This window comes from Cetorhinus maximus, unplaced genomic scaffold (assembly GCF_964194155.1).
Source record: "Cetorhinus maximus unplaced genomic scaffold, sCetMax3.hap1.1 HAP1_SCAFFOLD_1687, whole genome shotgun sequence".
In the NCBI taxonomy this organism is placed as follows: domain Eukaryota; kingdom Metazoa; phylum Chordata; class Chondrichthyes; order Lamniformes; family Cetorhinidae; genus Cetorhinus; species Cetorhinus maximus.
In genome coordinates this window covers 4,856-25,426 of record NW_027597627.1, presented here as the reverse complement: position 1 = coordinate 25,426, position 20,571 = coordinate 4,856, and the positions used below count along the sequence as shown (strand labels likewise).

General features: G+C 51.6%; 1 protein-coding gene across 1 annotated transcript; it reads right to left on the bottom strand.

The window, feature by feature from the left end:
* Positions 1-7,575: 7,575 nt before the first annotated feature.
* LOC144676545 (hepatic and glial cell adhesion molecule-like) lies at positions 7,576-17,445 on the bottom strand. The gene is made up of 5 exons (XM_078536944.1): positions 17,242-17,445; positions 12,835-13,179; positions 11,417-11,674; positions 8,682-8,804; positions 7,576-8,505 (listed from the first exon to the last, which is right to left on the bottom strand). Exons 1-5 carry the CDS (start codon positions 17,297-17,299, stop codon positions 8,468-8,470), a joined length of 822 nt encoding a protein of 273 aa, XP_078393070.1. The 5' UTR covers positions 17,300-17,445; the 3' UTR covers positions 7,576-8,467.
* Positions 17,446-20,571: the final 3,126 nt, after the last annotated feature.

The window sequence follows — 20,571 nt, the reverse complement described above, 5'->3', positions numbered from 1 at the left end:
CCGAAAGCGCTGGCAAAACTCAGCAGGGAACTCACTCAGGAGGAGAGTCAGACCTGCTGAGTTTGGTCTCCAGGATTTTCGGTTTTTATTACAGGGATTGGGGTGGCGGTGATGGCCGGCTAATGGCTGGAGTGTACATTTGCGGGTGGAGGTTGTGTGGGGTGGGGGTGATGGGGCGGGACAAGTATGTGATGAAACCTCCGAGGTTGACATTTAGTCACAGCTGGGCAACCATGCTGGGGCCTCCTGGTCAACATGTCAGCACCACGTTGAGGGGTGTGTCCAGGGGACTCTGCCCTTGCGTGGGATAACATTCAGAGAGTGTCACAATACACACGCCACACCTACACTATTACTTTCAGCTCTATTGCACCAACTGAAGAGGAATTCCATGCGGCTTTCTCAGTTGGAATGCAGAAGGTGTGGCAAAGAGATTAGTTACCAGCTCTCATTCATGTACACAACAGCCAGGAGTCTCAGGGGCTATAAAAGGCAGGGAACCTCCGCCCACACTTGTCCTTGTTTGCTGTCTTATCTGCTGATCTTTGGCATCCAGCAGGAACTTATTTCTCACGTTAGGAGCACAAGTGTTGGCTTGACTCAGGGTCAAGAGGGCACAGCAACAAAATCCATCCCAGGGCCTGAAGCCATATCCCACCTCAACGTCCGCCAGAATGCCACATTGTCGGAGGTGCTGCCTTTTGCTAATCAGAGGCGGGGAAGGTTGTCGGGGCTGGAGGAGGTTACAGAGATAGGGAGGGTTGTAGGGGTCTGGAGGAGGTTACAGAGATAGGGAGGGTTGTAGGGGTCTGGAGGAGGTTACATAGATAGGGAGGGTTGTAGGGGCTGGAGGAGATTACAGAGATATGGAGGGTTGTAGGGGCTGGAGAAGGTTACAGAGATAGGGAGGGTTGTAGGGGCTGGAGGAGGTTACAGAGATAGGGAGGGTTGTAGGGGTCTGGAGGAGGTTACAGAGATAGGGAGGGTTGTAGGGGCTGGAGGAGGTTACAGAGATAGGGAGGGTTGTAGGGGCTGGAGGAGGTTACAGAGATAGGGAGGGTTGTAGGGGCTGGAGGAGGTTACAGAGATAGGGAGGGTTGTAGGGGCTGGAGGATGTTGCAGAGACAGGGAGGGTTGTAGGGGCTGGAGAAGGTTACAGAGATAGGGAGGGGTGTAGGAGCTGGAGGAGGTTACAGAGATAGGGTTGTAGGGGCTGGAGGAGGTTACAGAGATAGGGTTGTAGGGGCTGGAGGAGTTTGCAGTGATCCGGAGGGTTGTTGAGTTTGAGATTAGGCAGTGATAGCGGGAGGCTGGACGGGAGTCTGTTAGGATAGTCTGGCCTTGGGGTAAGAGTTGCTCGGATGAGGGTTTACAGCAGCAGACCAGCTGCAGCTGGGTCAGTGCCAGGAGACATTGCAGAGGTGAGAATAATTAGACTTTGTGATGGAGGCGAGAGGCTGTTGCGAGATCAGTTCGGGTTTAGTTGCAACACCAAGGGTGTGGATGAATATTGTGGTGCGGCCTCAGACAGTTCCCAGGAAGCTGGATAGAGCCAGTGTCTGGGGAACAGAGTTTCAGCCCAGATGTGAACCCACCTTCACTCCGGGAATCATTTCAGGCAGCAGAAGTCTAGAATACGTGGTCATTGTCATGTCAGAGTTCGCTGTGAGGGCTGTGTGTCTGTGTGTGTGTGTGTGTGTGGCCCCCTCCTGACACCATTTCTATAATCCTTTCACAGGATGTGGGCGTCACTGGCTGGGCCCAGCATTTATTGCCCATCCCTAATTGCCCCCTTGAGAAGGCGGTGGGTGAGCTGCCTTCTTGAGCCGCTGCAGTCCCGTGTGGTGTAGGTACACCCACAGCGCTGTTAGGGAGGGCGTTCCAGGATTTTGACCCAGCGACAGTGAAGGAATAGTGGCTCCTTGATGCCACACTCGGTCAAATGCTGCCTTGATATCAAGGGCAGTCACTCTCACCTCACCTCGGGAGTTCAGCTCTTTTGTCCATGTTTGAACCAAGGCTGTAATGAGGTCAGGAGCTGAGAGGCCCTGGCGGAACCCAAACTGGGCATCAGTGAGCAGGTTATTGCTAAGCAAGTGCCACTTGATAGCACTGTTGATGACCCCTTCCATTACTTTGCTGATGATCGAGAGTAGACTGATGGGGCGGTAATTGGCCGGGTTGGATTTGTCCTGCTTTTTGTGTACAGGATATACCTGGGCAATTTCCCACATAGCCGGGTAGATGCCAGTGTTGTGGCTGGACTGGAACAGCTTGGCTAGGGGCGCGGCAAGTTCTGGAGCACAAGTCTTCAGTACTGTTGCTGGAATATTGTCAGGGCCCATAGTCTTTGCAGTATCCACTGAAGTATTAATGAAACCAATGTAAGTTTGACAGCTGCTGTGCTGGGGTTTGGAATCACGTCTCCAGGGTTATTAACTCAGATTTCAGGGCTGCTAATCCAGTAACAGAACCAACACAATACCATAGCCAATTCATAAACTCGTAATTCAGGCTGATGTTCCGGTACTGAGGGAGTGCTGCACTGTCAGAGGGTCAGTACTGAGGGAGTGCTGCACTGTCAGAGGGTCAGTACTGAGGGAGTGCTGCACTGTCAGAGGGTCAGTACTGAGGGAGTGCTGCACTGTCGGAGGGTCAGTACAGAGGGAGTGCTGCACTGTCAGAGGGTCAGTACTGAGGGAGTGCCGCACTGTCGGAGGGTCAGTACTGAGGGAGTGCTGCACTGTCAGAGGGTCAGTACTGAGGGAGTGCCGCACTGTCGGAGGGTCAGTACTGAGGGAGTGCTGCACTGTCGGAGGGTTAGTACTGAGGGAGTGCTGCACTGTCAGAGGGTCAGTACTGAGGGAGTGCTGCACTGTCAGAGGGTCAGTACTGAGGGAGTGCTGCACTGTCGGAGGGTCAGTACTGAGGGAGTGCTGCACTGTCGGAGGGTCAGTACTGAGGGAGTGCTGCACTGTCGGAGGGTCAGTACTGAGGGAGTGCTGCACTGTCGGAGGGTCAGTACTGAGGGAGCGCTGCACTGTCGGAGGGTCAGTACTGAGGGAGCGCCGCACTGTCGGAGGGTCAGTACTGAGGGAGTGCTGCACTGTTGGAGGGTCGGTACTGAGGGAGTGCTGCACTGTCGGAGGGTCAGTACTGAGGTAGTGCTGCACTGTCGGAGGTTCGGTACTGAGGGAGTGCTGCACTGTCGGAGGTTCGGTACTCAGGGAGTGCTGCACTGTCAGAGGGTCAGTACTGAGGGAGTGCTGCACTGTCGGAGGGTCGGTACTGAGGGAGTGCTGCACTGTCAGAGGGTCGGTACTGAGGGAGCGCTGCACTGTCAGAGGGTCGGTACTGAGGGAGCACGCACTGACATTAAAATACAGATCTGCTGTGACCTGAAGGAGTGGAGGGGCAGGATTGAGTGCTAAATGGCCTTTTCCTCTTGTCATGTGCCATTATTGTTGATCAGTTTTGAAAGGTTGGAGCGGGAACCTAAGAGTTCAGCCCACAAACCTCAGCAACACACTTTCTGAGGTGCAAGTTGATTGAAAGTTAAATACACTGCAGAGAATGCATACCTGAGTATTTATAAAACTCAATATTAAATAATGATGATGTAACAGAAAAAGTACAACACTCATCACAAAATGGGTACAATTTACAATGAAAAGACACTAGACCAGCTTACAGAAGTAAAGTGCAGGAATACGGTGAAAGAAATGAGCTTATGTGCAAAATAGATACGTTCTTTCCTGACTGTTCATCTAGACAAACCGCGCCGGGTTCTCTCAGGCGTCATTCTTCCTTCTCGAGTCAACGAAGGTTGTGAACTTGAGTCCCCACTCCTGAGATTTGAGCTGAGAATCCAGACACTCCCAGTGTCAGTACTGAGGGAGTGCTGCACTGTCAGAGGGTCAGTGCTGAGGGAATGCTGCACTGTCGGAGGGTCAGTGCTGAGGGGGTGCTGCACTGTCAGAGGGTCAGTGCTGAGGGAATGCTGCACTGTCGGAGGGTCAGGACTGAGGGGGTGCTGCACTGTCAGAGGGTCAGTGCTGAGGGAGTGCTGCACTGTCAGAGGGTCAGTACTGAGGGAGTGCTGCACTGTCAGAGGGTCAGTACTGAGGGAGTGCTGCACTGTCGGAGGGTCAGTACTGAGGGAGTGCTGCACTGTCAGAGGGTCAGGACTGAGGGAGTGCTGCACTGTCGGACGGTCAGTACTGAGGGAGTGCTGCACTGTCGGAGGGTCAGGACTGAGGGGGTGCTGCACTTTCGGAGGGTCAGGACTGAGGGGGTGCTGCACTGTCGGAGGGTCAGGACTGAGGGGGTGCTGCACTGTCAGAGGGTCAGTACTGAGGGAGTGCTGCACTGTCGGAGGGTCAGTACTGAGGGAGTGCTGCACTGTCGGAGGGTCAGTACTGAGGGAGTGCTGCACTGTTGGAGGGTCAGTACTGAGGGAGCGCTGCACTGTTGGAGGGTCAGTACTGAGGGAGTGCTGCACTGTTGGAGGTGGTGTGTCCTGGGCAAAACATTAAACTGATGCCCCCTTCAGGCAGACATAACAGATCCCACGCCCACTATTCTAGACAAGAACATAATGTCCTCGGCCCAATATTGATATTTCAAACACCATCGCTGAAAAGAGCGATGGATCTGGATTATTGTCACATGGATGTTTGTTTGTGGGACTTTGCTGTGCGCAAATTGGCTACTGTGTTTCCTACATGACGACAGCACTGGCTACACTTGACAACGTGCTTCATTTGCGCTGTCGGGTGTCCCGGGGCGAAGAAAGGTGCTAGAGGAATGCAGAACTCTTCCTCGAAAAGGGCCACGTGCGCGTTAATGAGCCGTGTCGGCCCGCAGAGCTCCCGGTAACAAGTCCCCGTCTGCGCTGGGTCGGCCGTGGGGGGGTGGGGGGCTAAACCTGCTCTCGAAGAGCGAGGGTTGGGGAAGGGGGAGCGGGAGAGAGAGAGAGGGGGAGAGAGGTGGGGAGGAACCAAGTCTGGCGTAGGCTGGAGCTGATCGCTGACTGAGACCGTGTGGAGGGCTAAGGCGGCTGGGAGGGTCATCCGAGGGAGAGGAGGCCCTTCAGCCCCCTCGAGCCATTCTAGCATAGGGAGAGGAGGCCCTTCAGCCCCCTCGAGCCATTCTATCACAGGGAGAGGAGGCCCTTCAGCCCCCTCGAGCCATTCTATCACCTTCACGGCGGGTCTGTAACTTACCTCCCCTTTTACCCTCCCTTCGCTTTCCTCCATTCCCCCTTCAGCCCCCTCACCCAACAAAAAAAAATCTACCCATCTCAGTTCTGCTTTCCAATTGACCCTTCCCAGCCTCAGCAGCTTCTCTGGGGTGGGGGTGAGGCGGGGAGGTGGATGGGGAGCGAGTTCCAGATTTCCGCTCCCTGTTGCGTGAAGGGGTCTTTCATGACCTGACCCCGACTCTTAACTTTATAAAGGTCCTTCCCCCCTCCATTGTTCTGGGCTCCCTCAGTCGCCGCACCCCCCACACCCCGCCAACCCACAGCGCCACTCACGCATCCCCTTCCCCCCCGCCCAAACCCCCACCTCCCCCCGCCACCAACACGAGGAATATAATTCCTCTCTCGACCCTTTCCATCTTAAACCCGGTGATTAGATCCCGCTCCCCGCCCCCTCGTAACCCTCTGAGGGAATGCAAGCCCATGGTCTACCTCGTAATTCAACCCTTTAACGCACGGTTAACCTCGAGAGACCGAAAAAAAGCAGCAGGGCCCAACTATTTTGCGACGGGAAGGGCGCTTTGTCACCCTCTCAGTCTGGTCCTCCTCTCCTGAAGGAATAAAGTGCTAAAGGCGTTGCCTCCAATTGCACCAACCCACCCACAATCGACACAGCAGCGCATTCCATCCCTCAGCGGCCCAGGATTTATTTACTACCCCAGCTGCCAAGTTTCCCTGTGGGGGATCCCTGGGATGCCGTTCCCGCCTCGGTTTGCAGCAGCAGTGCAGTTGGGGTTGGGCCGAAGAGAAATCACGGGATCCGTTCCAGGGGATAGGCTGGTCCCTCGGAGAAGGGGAGGTCGGGAGGTGGGGGTTTCGATGTGGGGAGGGGGGTCCGGACGGAGCGGATAGGGGAGACACTAAAGGGTCCGAGGCGGCGGCGAGGTCAAGGCTCGAGGGGGCCGAGCGGCCTCACTCCCGCTCCTAACTCTCGCACGCTCGCGATGTAGCGCCTCCTGCTGGCGGATGGATGGGGAACCAGAAGAGGCTGGTTTTAGGGGGGGATTGGCAAAAGGGAGGAATGGCGATGGGGGAGGAGGGTGAAATTCTTTCCCGCAGCGAGGGGTTAGGACCTGGAAGGCGCTGCCCGTGAGCGGGGAGAGGGGGGCACAGGTTCAATCCGATTGGGAATTAGATCGTTAACTGAAGAGGGTGGGGGGGGTGGGGAAAAAAAATTAATTCAGGGCAACAGGGGAAAGGCAGGGGAGTGGGACCAGGTGAGTCGCTCTTGCAGGGAGGAAGCAGCACAGGCACAAGGGGCCGAATGGCCTCCCTCCGTGCTGTGACCACTCTACGAGTCTAGGCTCACAAGCCTCGTCTCCAAGAGGGAGGTAGGCGTTGATGCTGTGCGTCACTGCATGACCATAAATCATATTACAGCAACAAACAACTTGCATTAATCTAGCGCCTTTCGTGTAGGGAATCATCCCAGGGGAGGCAAGACTAGGGAGGGATTTGAAAACAAGGGTGATGATTTGAAAATGACTGTACCCCGATACCTGACCCACTATACTAACACCTGACACAGCAGCTAGCAGAGATGAAAGTGCTGAACGAGTTGTACCTGGGGAGAAACATGGTCAAAAATCAGGGGGACAGGAAAGAGATTTCACCTGCTGAGAGTCATAGCTGTAAATCTTCAACCTGGACTGCGGGCACAGAAATATAGGCACAAGCTTCATGTGCGATGGGAACATGGGCTGTGTCCTGCTCCCTTTGGAGCAGCCAATACTGGGGAAGAGACAACCTCCAGACAACCGATCATCGCTTTCGGAAAGGTGATGTGTAAAAATCCAGAGCCGGAGGAGTGAGGTTAAGGGAGGGGATGAAGCTGATTCAATCCACGAATGTCAAATGTCACTGGCGTTTTCCATCACTCGTAGCCATCGGCCGGTCGGCTTTGTAACCCTTTCCTTTCCCCCATCTCGAGCTCAAATTCTCTCCCCTTTCTCCCCTTGTCTTGTCATCTTCGCCAGGTCTCTCCCTGCTCCACTTTCATTCATCCACAACCGCGCCCCCTCCACACCCACACCCCCTCCCCTCCCAATGCGGAGTTCTCCGAGGGCTCACACCTCTAGCCGCTTTCCAAGCGCGTCCTGGTTAAGACCTGCCTTTGTTGGTCATCACCCTTAACCCTCAACCCCACCCCCAGTGTCCAAACGTGCCCCTCTTGCAATCCCCGTGGTGTAGCTCCTCAATAGCCTTCTGGTTGATGGATGGTGTCGATAGATCAGTAATTACATCGTGACTGAACCTTGACAATAGTCTTGCCGACAGGCAATTGCATTGGAAAGCAATTAAGACAATGGCATGTTAAAACAGGTGATGGGCATATGTTCACCCATCGAAATAGTATAATTAAAAGAGTCATCAAAATAGAATAAATGGGTACAGCTGTAACACCCTCGTGTGCAAGGGACTGGGAGAGTTTGCTACATTGCAGAGCCTTCTTGAAAGTAAATCAGCCTGAAGTAAAATATTAGCTTGGACTCATTCTTCCTTGACATGCGCTTATTGTGAGTAACAGATGGTGGAAAATTTTCCAGTTCAGCCAGTGCCCGGTCTGTGGTCAGAGCAAGGACGGAAGAGCCAAATGGCCTCCTTCTCCTCCCATGTTCTCTTCCGCCTCCAATGTATCAGCACTGACGTGGACATCACTGTCCGTTTCCTGGTGACCAGGTGAAGGTTGGTGTCTGTGAGGCGTTCGGCGATACCGAAAAGCAAGCTCTCGCAAGGCTTGGGCGGGGTTGGGGGGGGTGTCGAGGTCTGTCATCTTTTTCCGGAGCGATTCCCCGGCTCAGAGCGTCTCATATCGTTGTCCCCTTTCCATAATCGACGGAGGCACGGAAGCAGCATGATAAGGGATGCAGCATCAATCGAGGTTAGTGTGCAGCAAGTTAAGGGATGCAGCATCTGTTGGGGTAGGTGTGCAATGCCACACAAATCAACGTAAATTCAGCAAGTTAAGGGTTGAGGCATTAATTGGGATAAGTGGAGCAATTTAAGGGATTCTGCTTCAATTGGGTTGAGTGTGCAGTATGGTAAGGGATGCAGCATCAATTGTGATGAGTCTGTAGCGAATTAATGGATGCAGCACCACTCCAGGAAATGGTGTGGTTTTACTTGAATAAGGGTGCAGGATTAATAGGGATAAGGGTGCCGCCATGGTATATTCATACATTCAGTCGCCTAGTTCTCAATGATCAGTTACTTTGACCTTGTCCCCTGGAGAGCGATTTTACCGACTGTGAGAGAGAGAGAGAGAGAAAAGGTTACACTCTTTGTCATGGATTCACGATTTCAGACACCTCACCAACATACAGGGTTGCAGTAGCTTCCAGCTGGAGTGAGAAACACATGGAATCACATCTCGCGCAGGCTCATTACTTAATTAGAAATTAGTATGTGAAGAGATATTCACCTTTCGTTGAAAATGAGACCAAGCCCATCAATGTGCCAACAATCACAAATAAAACAGGAAGTACATAATGGTGCCTCGTGTTTTTCCTCAGGTCTACTCTGCACTGCGGGAATCTTGAAGATTCTGAAAGGGGAAAAATTTGGGATAGATGACGTTGTCATAGTGGCATCAATAGCACATTCTTCACAGCTGGTGCACACAAAGACACAAGGATATGTACACAAGCACACGTACACAAGCACATGCGCACAAGCACACGCGCACAAGCACACACGCACAAGCCCACATACACAAGCCCACGCGCACAAGCACACGTGCACAAGCACACGTGCACAAGCACACGCGCACAAGCACACGTACACAAGCACACGTGCACAGGCACACGCGCACAAGCACACGTATATAAGCACACGTATATAAGCACACGTGCACAAGCACACACACACAGGCACACGCGCACAAGCACACGTATATAAGCACACGTATATAAGCACACGTATATAAGCACACGCGCACAAGCACACGTACATAAGCACACGCGCACAAGCACACGTGCACAAGCACACGCGCACAAGCACACACGCACAAGCACACGCGCACAAGCACACGTATATAAGCACACATATATAAGCACACGTATATAAGCACACGTATATAAGCACACGTGCACAAGCACACGTACACAAGCACACGTACACAAGCACACGTACACAAGCACACGCGCACAAGCACATGCGCACAAGCACACGTATATAAGCACACGTATATAAGCACACGTATATAAGCACACGTATATAAGCACACGTACACAAGCACACGCGCACAAGCACATGCGCAAAAGCACACAAGCACACGTATACAAGCACACGTATACAAGCTCACGTACACAAGCACACGCGCACAAGCACAGGTATATAAGCACACGTACACAAGCACACCTGCACAAGCACATGCGCACAAGCACACGTATACAAGCACACGTATACAAGCTCACGTACACAAGCATACGCGCACAAGCACAGGTATATAAGCACACGTACACAAGCACATATGTGCACAGTGGATCAGTGGGTCAACACAGAAAGATAGGGTTTTACTCCCAGTGCCATGCCTGAAGGAGTGCAGCCCTGTCACCGATGCTGTTTTCTGGGTGAGATTTTAAGTTGTAAACCTGTCCGTCCTGTCAGGTGGGCATAAAAGATTCCAGGGATGCTCTTTGGAAGAACAGCGGTGGAGGGGGGTGTGGTGGGTGGTGCAGGGTTTGTCTCCAGTGGCCAGAACCAATATGTATCCCTCGCCTAAAATCAGGGAGGCATATTCTATGGTCATTATCTCATTGCTGTTTGTGGGATCTTGCTGTGCGCAGATTTGCGTTTCTGACATTGCAGCAGCAACTCCATTTGAGAAAGTGCTTCTTGGCTCCAAACGTGCGAGGGGACGTCACGAAAGGCGCTATAGAAATGCAAGCTCTTTCTCCTGCGCCTCCAAGATTGCCTGGCATTTAAGAGGAAGTTTGATAAACACCAGAGCAAAAATAACAGAAGAGGAGAAGAAATAGAGGGAGGTGGAGGCCACTCAGCCCCTCGAGCCTGTTTCCCCCATTCAATAAGATCAAGGCTGATCATCTACCTCAACTCTAGCCCCATCCCTTAGAAAGCCCAAAAATCTCTCGATCTCAGTCTTGAATGTACTCAACAAATGAGCCTCCACAACCCATGTGATTTGTGCACCGAGACACCCAAATCCTTCCGAGCAGCAACATTTTCAAGCCTCTCTGTTTTTAAACAAAATATTCTGCCTTTCTATTCTCCCGACCAATTTCCATAATTCCCTGCGGTGTGGTCCATCTGCCACCTCCCTGCCCCCTCAACCAAACTGTCCATGCCCCTTTGCAGAATCTTTGTGTCCTTCTCACAGCTTAGCTGTCCCACCTGACCTTGTATCATCAGAAAACAAGGACACATTATACTCGGTCCCCTTCACCTAGCTCCCTTGATAGGCATTGTAAATAGCTGAGGCTCTAACATTGATCCTTACAACACTCTAACTTATCCCAGCCCATTTATTCCCCTTCTCTGTTTTCTATCCATTAACCAATCCTCAATCCAAGCAAATATATGGAAGAATGTCCTGAATAGATGGGGCGAAGGGGAAAGACGCTCGTGTGGGCCAGATGGGCCGAATGGACTGTTTGTGTTGCAAGTGCTACATATCACTCTGTAATGACCCCTCCACGGTAACTTGAGAAATTCCTGTTTGAATATTTCTGAAAAGGGAGACATGCTGTCAAAGTTTTTCGTCTTGCACTCAACAGGACAAACACAAGGAAGCCAAATTTCAGATGATCACAACAATCTACGCGGTAGGAGAAAAGGGTGCTGATTTATTGGCAAGTCAACTGTGATTGGCCAGGGCATTGTCATGGAGAAAGCAACAGGGAACTATAGGCTCCCTAAGCTCCTGGGTAAGTCACAAAAAGGTGCAAGGCTTGGACACATTCCTTTTGTTTGCAGGGAATGGTTGCCCTGCGTGTAAATGTACGTTGCTTCAAGCACGCATAAATAAGCCACATTATGAACTTGACTGATTATCTTAAATCGGCTGTTAGTGTAGTTATTAGGGCACTCCAGGTTGTTCAGAAAGTGCTGCCCAATCACAGAATGGCATCGAATATTAGACATTTTCCGACAACAGTGTGGGTAATGACGGTTAATGATATAGCAACAAGCTGCCACCTAATAAATTCAGACTGTGAGTCTTGCTGTTAAGTTGGTTTGCCACCAAGCAGGCATAGGTGCCACAGTCCTCGAGGCTGAACATGGGCAGGTTGAGACTCTGTCCAGAATTCCAGAGGGACTCCGTGATGTTCCTCCCATCCTTTCTCCAGGAGAATTCAGGCTCTGTCCCACGTTCCACCGAGCAACTTAAAGTCACATTGTGCGAGGAGAAGGTCTCATTGGGCGTCATGGTGACCATGATCCCAGCAATGGGTTCTGGGGAAGAAGGCATTTGGAAGTCAGCACACGGCATTTTTATAATCGCATTCGTGCATTACTGAGTCACAACCTCTGAAAGAGGAGCTGTCAAATGATATTACTTTTCAAGGCGAATACTGGGAAATATCCTGTTAAAAGGGACTGAGGAGACAATATCAAACACTCCCAGGGCAGGTACAGCACGGGGTTAGATACAGAGTAATGCTCCCTCTACACCGTCCCCATCAAACACTCCCAGGACAGGTACAGCACGGGGTTAGATACAGAGTAAAGCTCCCTCTACACTGTCCCCATCAAACACTCCCAGGACAGGTACAGCACGGGGTTAGATACAGAGTAAAACTCCCTCGACACTGTCCCCATCAAACACTCCCAGGGCAGGTACAGCATGGGGTTAGATACCGAGCAAATGTTCCCTCTACACTGTCCCCATCAAACAGTCCCAGGACAGGTACAGCACGGCGTTAGATACAGAGTAAAGCTCCCTCTACACTGTCCCCATCAAACACTCCCAGGACAGGTACAGCACGGGGTTAGATACAGAGTAAAGCTCCCTCTACACTGTCCCCATCAAACACTCCCAGGGCAGGTACAGCACGGCGTTAGATACAGAGTAAATGTTCCCTCTACACCGTCCCCATCAAACACTCCCAGGGCAGGTACAGCACGGGATTAGATACAGAGTAAAGCTCCCTCTACATGGTCCCCATCAAACACTGCCAGGACAGGTACAGCACGGCGTTAGATACAGAGTAAAGCTCCCTCTACACTGTCCCCATCAAACACTCCCAGGACAGGTACAGCACGGGGTTAGATACGGAGTAAAGCTCCCTCTACACTGTCCCCATCAAACAGTCCCAGGACAGGTACTGCAAAAATGCGATAGCTTCCACCACATGCATGGGGACAAATTGGATACCAACTTTTAGGCTTCAAAGGAAATTTACTGAGCCACAGTCTCACTGAACGCCCTACACCATTGACTCTGCTGACCATAGTTGGCTACCTCAGTCTACCCCATCAACCAGACTGAGCATATTTGGCCTCCTTTGTCCACACCTTGATCCTCACTAAACGTAGTTGGCCACCTCTGTCTATACAGTTAGCTCTACTCGTCGTAGTTGGCCAGCTGTGTCCACGCCCCTGAGCCCACTCACCGTAGAGGGTCATCTCCGTGGAGGCTTTGTCCTCTGCCCCATCGTCAGCGGTCACAGTGATCTGATAGGTGCCTCGGTCACTCGGTGCAAAGTCAAAGAGGACAAGGGAGCCTGTCTCGCTGTCAAACTTGATCCTGTGGCGGAAGGGTGTGGAGGGGAGAGTCCTGTTTTTGCTGACAATGTACTGCAGGATTCGCGTGGGCCCCTCCTTGTCCACTTTCCAGGTGATGCTGTGGAGTTTGTTTGAGGGCTCCACAAGGTATGTGGCCTCCAAGTGCACGGGATGGCCAGTGATGCCGTGAATAATCGCCTCCTTCACATTCACGTTCAGACACAACCCCGCACCTAATAGGCAGAGATCAGAGTCAGCATGAAAGATACAGATTGGCTTACAGACTGGAATCTAATCAAGAGGTTCGGGGGGGTTTATGTATAGAATAACAGATACCCGGGAACGAGTTACAGACTGGAATCTAATCGAGGGGTTCAGGGGGGTTTATATATAGAATAACAGATACCCGGGAGTGAGTTACAGACTGGAATCTAATCGAGGGGTTCAGGGGGGTTTATATATAGAATAACAGATACCCGGGAGTGAGTTACAGACTGGAATCTAATCGAGGGGTTCGGGTGATTTACATAGAGAATAACAGATACCCGGGAGTGAGTTACAGACTGGAATCTAATCGAGGGGTTCGGGTGGGTTATATATAGAATAACAGATACCCGGGAGTGAGTTACAGACTGGAATCTAATCGAGGGGTTCGGGGTGGTTTATACATAGAATAACAGATACCCGGGAGTGAGTTACAGACTGGAATCTAATCAAGGGGTTCGGGGTGGTTTATATATAGAATAACAGATACCCGGGAGTGAGTTACAGACTGGAATCTAATCGAGGGGTTCGGGGGGTTTTATATATAGAATAACAGATACCCGGGAGTGAGTTACAGACTGGAATCTAATCGAGGGGTTCAGGGGGGTTTATATATAGAATAACAGATACCCGGGAATGAGTTACAGACTGGAATCTAATCAAGGGGTTCGGGGTGGTTTATATATAGAATAACAGATACCCGGGAGTGAGTTACAGACTGGAATCTAATCGAGGGGTTCAGGGGGGTTTATATATAGAATAACAGATACCCGGGAGTGAGTTACAGGCTGGAATCTAATCGAGGGGTTCGGGGTGGTTTATATATAGAATAACCGATCCCCGGGAGTGAGTTACAGACTGGAATCTAATCAAGGGGTTCGGGGTGGTTTATATATAGAATAACAGATACCCGGGAGTGAGTTACAGACTGGAATCTAATCGAGGGGTTCGGGGGGTTTTATATATAGAATAACAGATACCCGGGAGTGAGTTACAGACTGGAATCTAATCGAGGGGTTCGGGGGGTTTTATATATAGAATTACAGATACCCGGGAGTGAGTTACAGACTGGAATCTAATCGAGGGGTTCGGGGGGTTTATATATAGAGTAACAGATACCCGGGAGTGAGTTACAGACTGGAATCTAATCTAGGGGTTCGGGGGGGTTTATATATAGAATAACAGATACCCGGGAGTGAGTTACAGACTGGAATCTAATCGAGGGGTTCGGGGGGTTTTATATATAGAATTACAGATACCCGGGAGTGAGTTACAGACTGGAATCTAATCGAGGGGTTCGGGGGGTTTATATATAGAATAACAGATACCCGGGAGTGAGTTACAGACTGGAATCTAATCGAGGGGTTCGGGGGGGGTTTATATATAGAATAACAGATACCCGGGAGTGAGTTACAGACTGGAATCTAATCGAGGGGTTCGGGGGGGTTTATATATAGAATAACAGATACCCGGGAGTGAGTTACAGACTGGAATCTAATCGAGGGGTTCGGGGGGTTTATATATAGAATAACAGATACCCGGGAGTGAGTTACAGACTGGAATCTAATCGAGGAGTCGAGCTGTATGGCCTCTTTGTCTGCTGCAGATATTACAGATTAAGGAATACAGTTTAGCCCTGTTATAAACAGGTAATAAACGGTCACGAGGAAGTGAAGAATAGTTTTACAACGATGATATCAGAACGGAGAGTTTCTGGGAAGGGCTACACTCCTGGGGCTCTTTCCTCTCCAAAAGCGAACGCTGTCGGGTGACTGATCCTTTCACACAATGAGGGGATTTGATTGGTTCGACACAAGGAAGATGTTTTCACTTGTAGGGAACTACAGGTATTAGCTGGTCAGCAATAAATGCTAATCCAGGGGTGCGCCAGACTTGCGTGCAGTTTTCCTGCATTCTGGGATGCGGAATATTGAAGAGTAAATGTTCCAGTTCGCAGGGGCCAATTGGAGTGTTCGGACAGTGTCCGTCAATGGCCACGTCTCACACCTTGGAGTCGGGGAGCTGTGGGTTCAAATCCCCCTCTGCTAACCTGGAGCTGACCACTCCGATAGGGCTATCAGTTGAGGCCGGATCTGAACACTCGAGGGGCTTTTAAGAAGTCTCGCGGAAGGAAAAAAATAAAAAAAACTTGCATTTATATAGCAATTTTCACAACCACCAGATGAGCCAAAACGCTTTCCAGCCAATGAAGCACTTCTTGGGAGCGCAGCCACTGTAGGAAACGCCAATTATATACACAAAGCAAGATCCCACAAACAGCAATGTGACAACACCGAGGGTTCTGCTTTTGTGATGTTGGTTGGGAGGTAAATAACGGGCAGGGCACTGAAGTTAATTCCACCCCCCCCACCCCCCACCACTCTTCTTCAAAATAGCAGATGTGGGCCCATTACATCCACCCGAGCAGGCAGTCAGGGGCCTCGGTTCAACGTCTCACCCAAAAGACAGCACCTCCGACACTCCAGTACTCCCTCGGTACTGCACGGGGAACATCGGTCTTCGTTTTTGTACTCAAGTCGGGGAGCGAGGTTCGAACCCTCAACCTGGAGGCTCAGAGGCAAGGGCACTGCCCCCCTCTGAGCTTCAGCAGAGGCTAGGTCTCTGAGCCTCTCGGCTAACATTTATACCTTAGCCAGCCACCTCAAGGGGCAGGTTACCTGGCCGACTGTCACGTCGCTGGCTGCGGGATCTTGCTGTGCGCGTCATGTCTGCCGCACTTCCGACATTACAACAGGCGGTTCGCAAAGTGCTTCACTGGTTGTGGCGTTGCTTAAGATTGTGAAAGGCGCTCTAGAAATTCATTCCTATTCCAGCTGCTCTGAGGTCCTCCACATGTGGTGGGGGCGATTTGATTTAGCGCCCGTCTGGAGGCTCTCCTTAAGCTCTAAAAAAAAGACTTTGTAGCAGCTCGATATTATCGAGTGACTATCCGGGCCATCGCGGAGGGCGTTTTAAGAGACGGCCCCCTGGCTGTGGGGTCTGCAGCCACGCGTAGGCCAGACCGGGTAAGGAGGGCAGATTTCCTTCCCTAAAGGGACGTTAGTGAACCAGATGGGCTTTGACACCAATTGCTTCCTGGTCACCATTGCTAAGCCTCACTTATAATTTCCAGATTAACGAACTGAATTTAAATTCCACCCAGCCATTGGGATGGGATTTGAACCCATGTCTTCAGCGCTCTGAGGAGGAGTGACTCGGACTCGAGACGTTAACTCTGTTTCTCTCTCCACAGGTTTTGTGTTTCTCTTTCTTCCGAGCATTAGTCTGGGTCCCTGGATTGCTAGCCCAGTGACATTCCCATTGCCCCTCAAACCTGCAGCCTCTACCGTCTAGAAGGACAAGGGCAGCAGGTAGATGGGGAACACCACCACCTGGAAGTTCCCCTCCAAGCCACACGCCATCCCTGACTTGGAAATATAATCGGCCGTTCCTTCACTGTCGCTGGGTCAAAATCCTGGAACTCCCTCCCTAACAGCGCTGTGGGTGTACCTACACCACAGGGGCTGCAGCGGTTCAAGAAGGCAGCTCACCCACCACCTTCCCAAGGGAAATAGATGCTGGCCCAGCCAGCGAACCATGAATGAATGAGTTAAGTTTAAAAGAAAAAGTCATCCCGAAGTCTCCATGTTTCAGTCAGAATTGCGCACGGTTCTCTGGGATGGAGTCCGGACAAAGCTCCAATATATCCTCACACACCTAGGCATCTCACCTCCGAGGGTTGAGGAGTTAGCAAATAATCCTACCTAAGAAACAATCCTACATCAGGTCCTGAATGTATTCAGTGAGCCAGCCTCCCCCTGCTCTCTGGGGAAGAGAATTTCCAAACACTCATGACCCTCAGGGAAGAAATTCCTCCTCATCTCCGTCTTCAATGGGAGACCCCTTACCTTTTAACTGTGCCCCACCCCGCCCCCAGTTCCAGGGTTCCCCGGGATGGGGGGGACATCCCCTCAATGTCCAAACTGTCGAGCCCCCCTCAGAATCTCTTATGTGTCAATAAGATCACCCACCTGTCAGTAGGAGAACGATGCTGACTATCACCGAAGGCCAAGTCTGTCTTACATCCATGTGTCAATGAGCAGTATTGAGCAGGTTGAATCACGTTGAATCAAATTCTCCATTTGCCCCCATCCAGTCTGCCTTGTACACTGTCAACCTCTGTGAATATTACAAGACTGTGGTCAGTGAGTCCTCTCCAAGACTAGGGGCTGTTGCCAGGGGCTATCCACATTGTCATGCCTTAGGAGGGTGCTTTTCCAACAGGGATTTGCCAGTCCCATGAGCTGAGAGAGAGAGAGGGGAGGCAAGGGGAGGAGGCAGGAGAAGGAGGAGAGGGAATGCATGAGAGGGGGTGTGAAGGAGAGGTCAAAAGGGGGGGTATGGAGAAAGAGGAAGAGAGCAGGAGAGAGACAGAGAGAGAGAGACGTAGGCAAAGGAGATTGAGAGAAGAAGAGAAAGGGAGAGAGGCAGAGAGAGAGAGGAAGTGAGAGGTCAAAAGGGGCAGGAAGAGAGCATTATAGAGATACATAGGGAGAGGGCGAGAGAATAATGAGCGAGGAAAAGGGGGGAGGAAGAGGGAGAGAGAAGGGCAGGGAGTGAGGGAGAGGGAGTGAGGCTGGGAGACAGAGTGAACCCAAGAGAGATAAAGGAGGAGTGCGAAGGGAGAGGGGAAGAGAAAAGGAGAGAGGAAGAGAGAGGGTGAAGAAAAGGAGAGGGGGGGGGGGAAGAGACAGGGAGAGAAAGGCAGAAAGAGAGAAGGAGGGGGTGAGAGAGATAGGGAGAGAGAAAGGGGGAAGAGAAAGGGTGAGGGAGGTAGAGAGACAGGGAGAGAGAGGAGAGGGAGGGAAAACAAAAGGGCAAGAGCGAGGGAGAGGAAAAGGGAAGAGAGACAGCGTGAGGGAGGTAGAGAGGGAGGTAGAGAGGCAGAGAGAAAACAGGGAGAGAGGAGGGAACAGAGAGAGAGGCAGAGAGAGAGAGAGGGGGGTTGAGAGAGGGAGAGACAGGGAGAGAGAGAGGTAGTGGGGAAGAGAGGCAGGGCGAGAGGTAGAGAGAGGGAAAGAGAGGGGTAGATAGGGTGAAAGAGAGGGAGAGAGGAGGGAACAGAGAGAGGCAGAGAGAGAGAGAGAGGGGAGTTGAGAGAGAGGGAGAGGCAGGGAGAGAGAGAGGGGGGTTGAGAGAGAGGGAGAGGCAGGGAGAGAGAGAGGTAGTGGGGAAGAGAGGCAGGGCGAGAGGTAGAGAGAGGGAAAGAGAGGGGTAGATAGGGAGAAAGAGAGGGAGAGAGGAGGGAACAGAGAGAGAGGCAGAGAGAGAGAGAGAGAGGGGGGTTGAGAGAGAGGGAGAGGCAGGGAGAGAGAGAGGTAGTGGGGAAGAGAGGCAGGGTGAGGGGCAGAGAGAGGGAAAGAGAGGGGTAGATAGACAGGGAGAAAAAGAGGGAGGGGGGGAAAGCGAGACAGGGGGAGACAGAGAGAGAGAAAGAGAAAGCTCAGAGACAGATTCACATACAGGATGATGAGATATTCTCACCCCCTTGTGGTTTCCAAATGATAAGGATGTAGGTTGAAATGAGTTTATTTATAACCAGTTTGTAATACGTGTGGATTTAGTGAAAATTTTCAGCACTAACTAGTTAAAAGCTGAAGCACATCGGGAACACACATTAAACCAGCCCAACTCCCCAACCCCAACAACCTGGTTTTGACCATCAAACACGCTACAGTTTGAGCTGGGGGGAGAGGGTCCACCCCAATCACCTGGCGCTCCATCCTGGCCACTGACCAGTGCCCTGGACCGGGACCCTAAAAACCGTCTCCCGGACAAACCGAGACCCCTGACTGCACCCCTACCCCGCCCACCAGGTCGAAATAAAGACAAATCCCACAGCCACCATTGAAAGTAAGGGTAGGGGTGCAGAGGAGGAGAAGGTCGCCCGGTGTCTTGGGACCCCCCACCCCACCCCCACCCCAGATTTATCCCCTGACTGACATCACTTGGCAGAGGGAAAAAAAAAAGAACAAACCACACGCACTTTCCGGCCATTGATGTAATTGCTGCGCGTGGGATCTTCCTGTGCGCAGCCTCTCGTTCCTGGCCCGGGTTAAAATGGGGTGGTTGGGGGGAGGGGGGGGTGGGGGTGGGTGGAGGAGGGGAGGTTTTGGTGCGAGAGGGGGAGAGGGGGTGGGAATCCACAGACCCTCTCCTCAAGCAGGGCACTGAGCCCTCCCTCCCGCACCCCCCACCCCCCAGACACAGGGACTCAAGAAACCGCTGTACTTACCCCCTTCCCTCGGGGCGGCAAGCGATCCACCTCCTGTGAACACCGAACTGTTGAGGGTCAAGGAGGGGGTGGGGGGGGGAGGCTCCAACGAAAGTGGAGGGATAAACTCCTGAGCTGAGGTGACAGCAGAGGGACACGCAGAGGGGCACAGAGAGAGATCCAACCCGCCTAGAATGTTCCTTCTTCCCAATAGCAGGACTCCCAGCTCATTACAAAACCGAATGACAGGGCTGAGGGGAAAATGAAACCAAATAGCAAAAGGAAACCAGGCACATTCTGCAGCTGACGGTTGTTGGCAGGAATTCGGGGTCATCAGTATCACAGGATGTGCCAGAGCCACTTAGCTCCTTTGAAGCACTTTCTCAGGCAAAGGGCCCTGAAAGGGGAGAGATATTGGCCAGAGAGAGAGAGATATGGAGGTCAGGAAGTTGTTTCTTCCCTTCAGAGAGAGAGAGATATGGAGGTCAGAAAGTTGTTTCTTCCCTTCAGAGAGAGAGAGATATGGAGGTCAGGAAGTTGTTTCTTCCCTTCAGAGAGAGAGAGATATGGAGGTCAGGAAGTTGTTTCTTCCCTTCAGAGAGAGAGAGAGATATGGAGGTCAGAAAGTTGTTTCTTCCCTTCAGAGAGAGAGAGATATGGAGGTCAGAAAGTTGTTTCTTCCCTTCAGAGAGAGAGAGATATGGAGGTCAGAAAGTTGTTTCTTCCCTTCAGAGAGAGAGAGATACGGAGGTCAGAAAGTTGTTTCTTCCCTTCAGAGAGAGAGAGAGAGAGAGATATGGAGGTCAGAAAGTTGTTTCTTCCCTTCAGAGAGAGAGAGAGGTGGAGGTCAGAAAGTTGTTTCTTCCCTTCAGAGAGAGAGAGAGAGAGATATGGAAGTCAGAAAGTTGTTTCTTCCCTTCAGAGAGAGAGAGAGAGATATGGAGGTCAGAAAGTTGTTTCTTCCCTTCAGAGAGAGAGAGAGAGATATGGAGGTCAGGAAGTTGTTTCTTCCCTTCAGAGAGAGAGAGATATGGAGGTCAGGAAGTTGTTTCTTCCCTTCAGAGAGAGAGAGATATGGAGGTCAGGA

Coding starts and splice junctions, on each gene's coding strand:
- LOC144676545 (XM_078536944.1), bottom strand. CDS start 17,299: ATGGATGTAAGACAGACTTGGCCTTCGGTGATAGTCAGCATCGTTCTC. Junction 8,805..11,416: donor TCACAGTCTGAATTTATTAG/GTGGCAGCTTGT, acceptor TTCCCCTTTCAG/AATCTTCAAGATTCCCGCAG. Junction 8,506..8,681: donor GGTCTCATTTTCAACGAAAG/GTGAATATCTCT, acceptor TCTCTCTCACAG/TCGGTAAAATCGCTCTCCAG.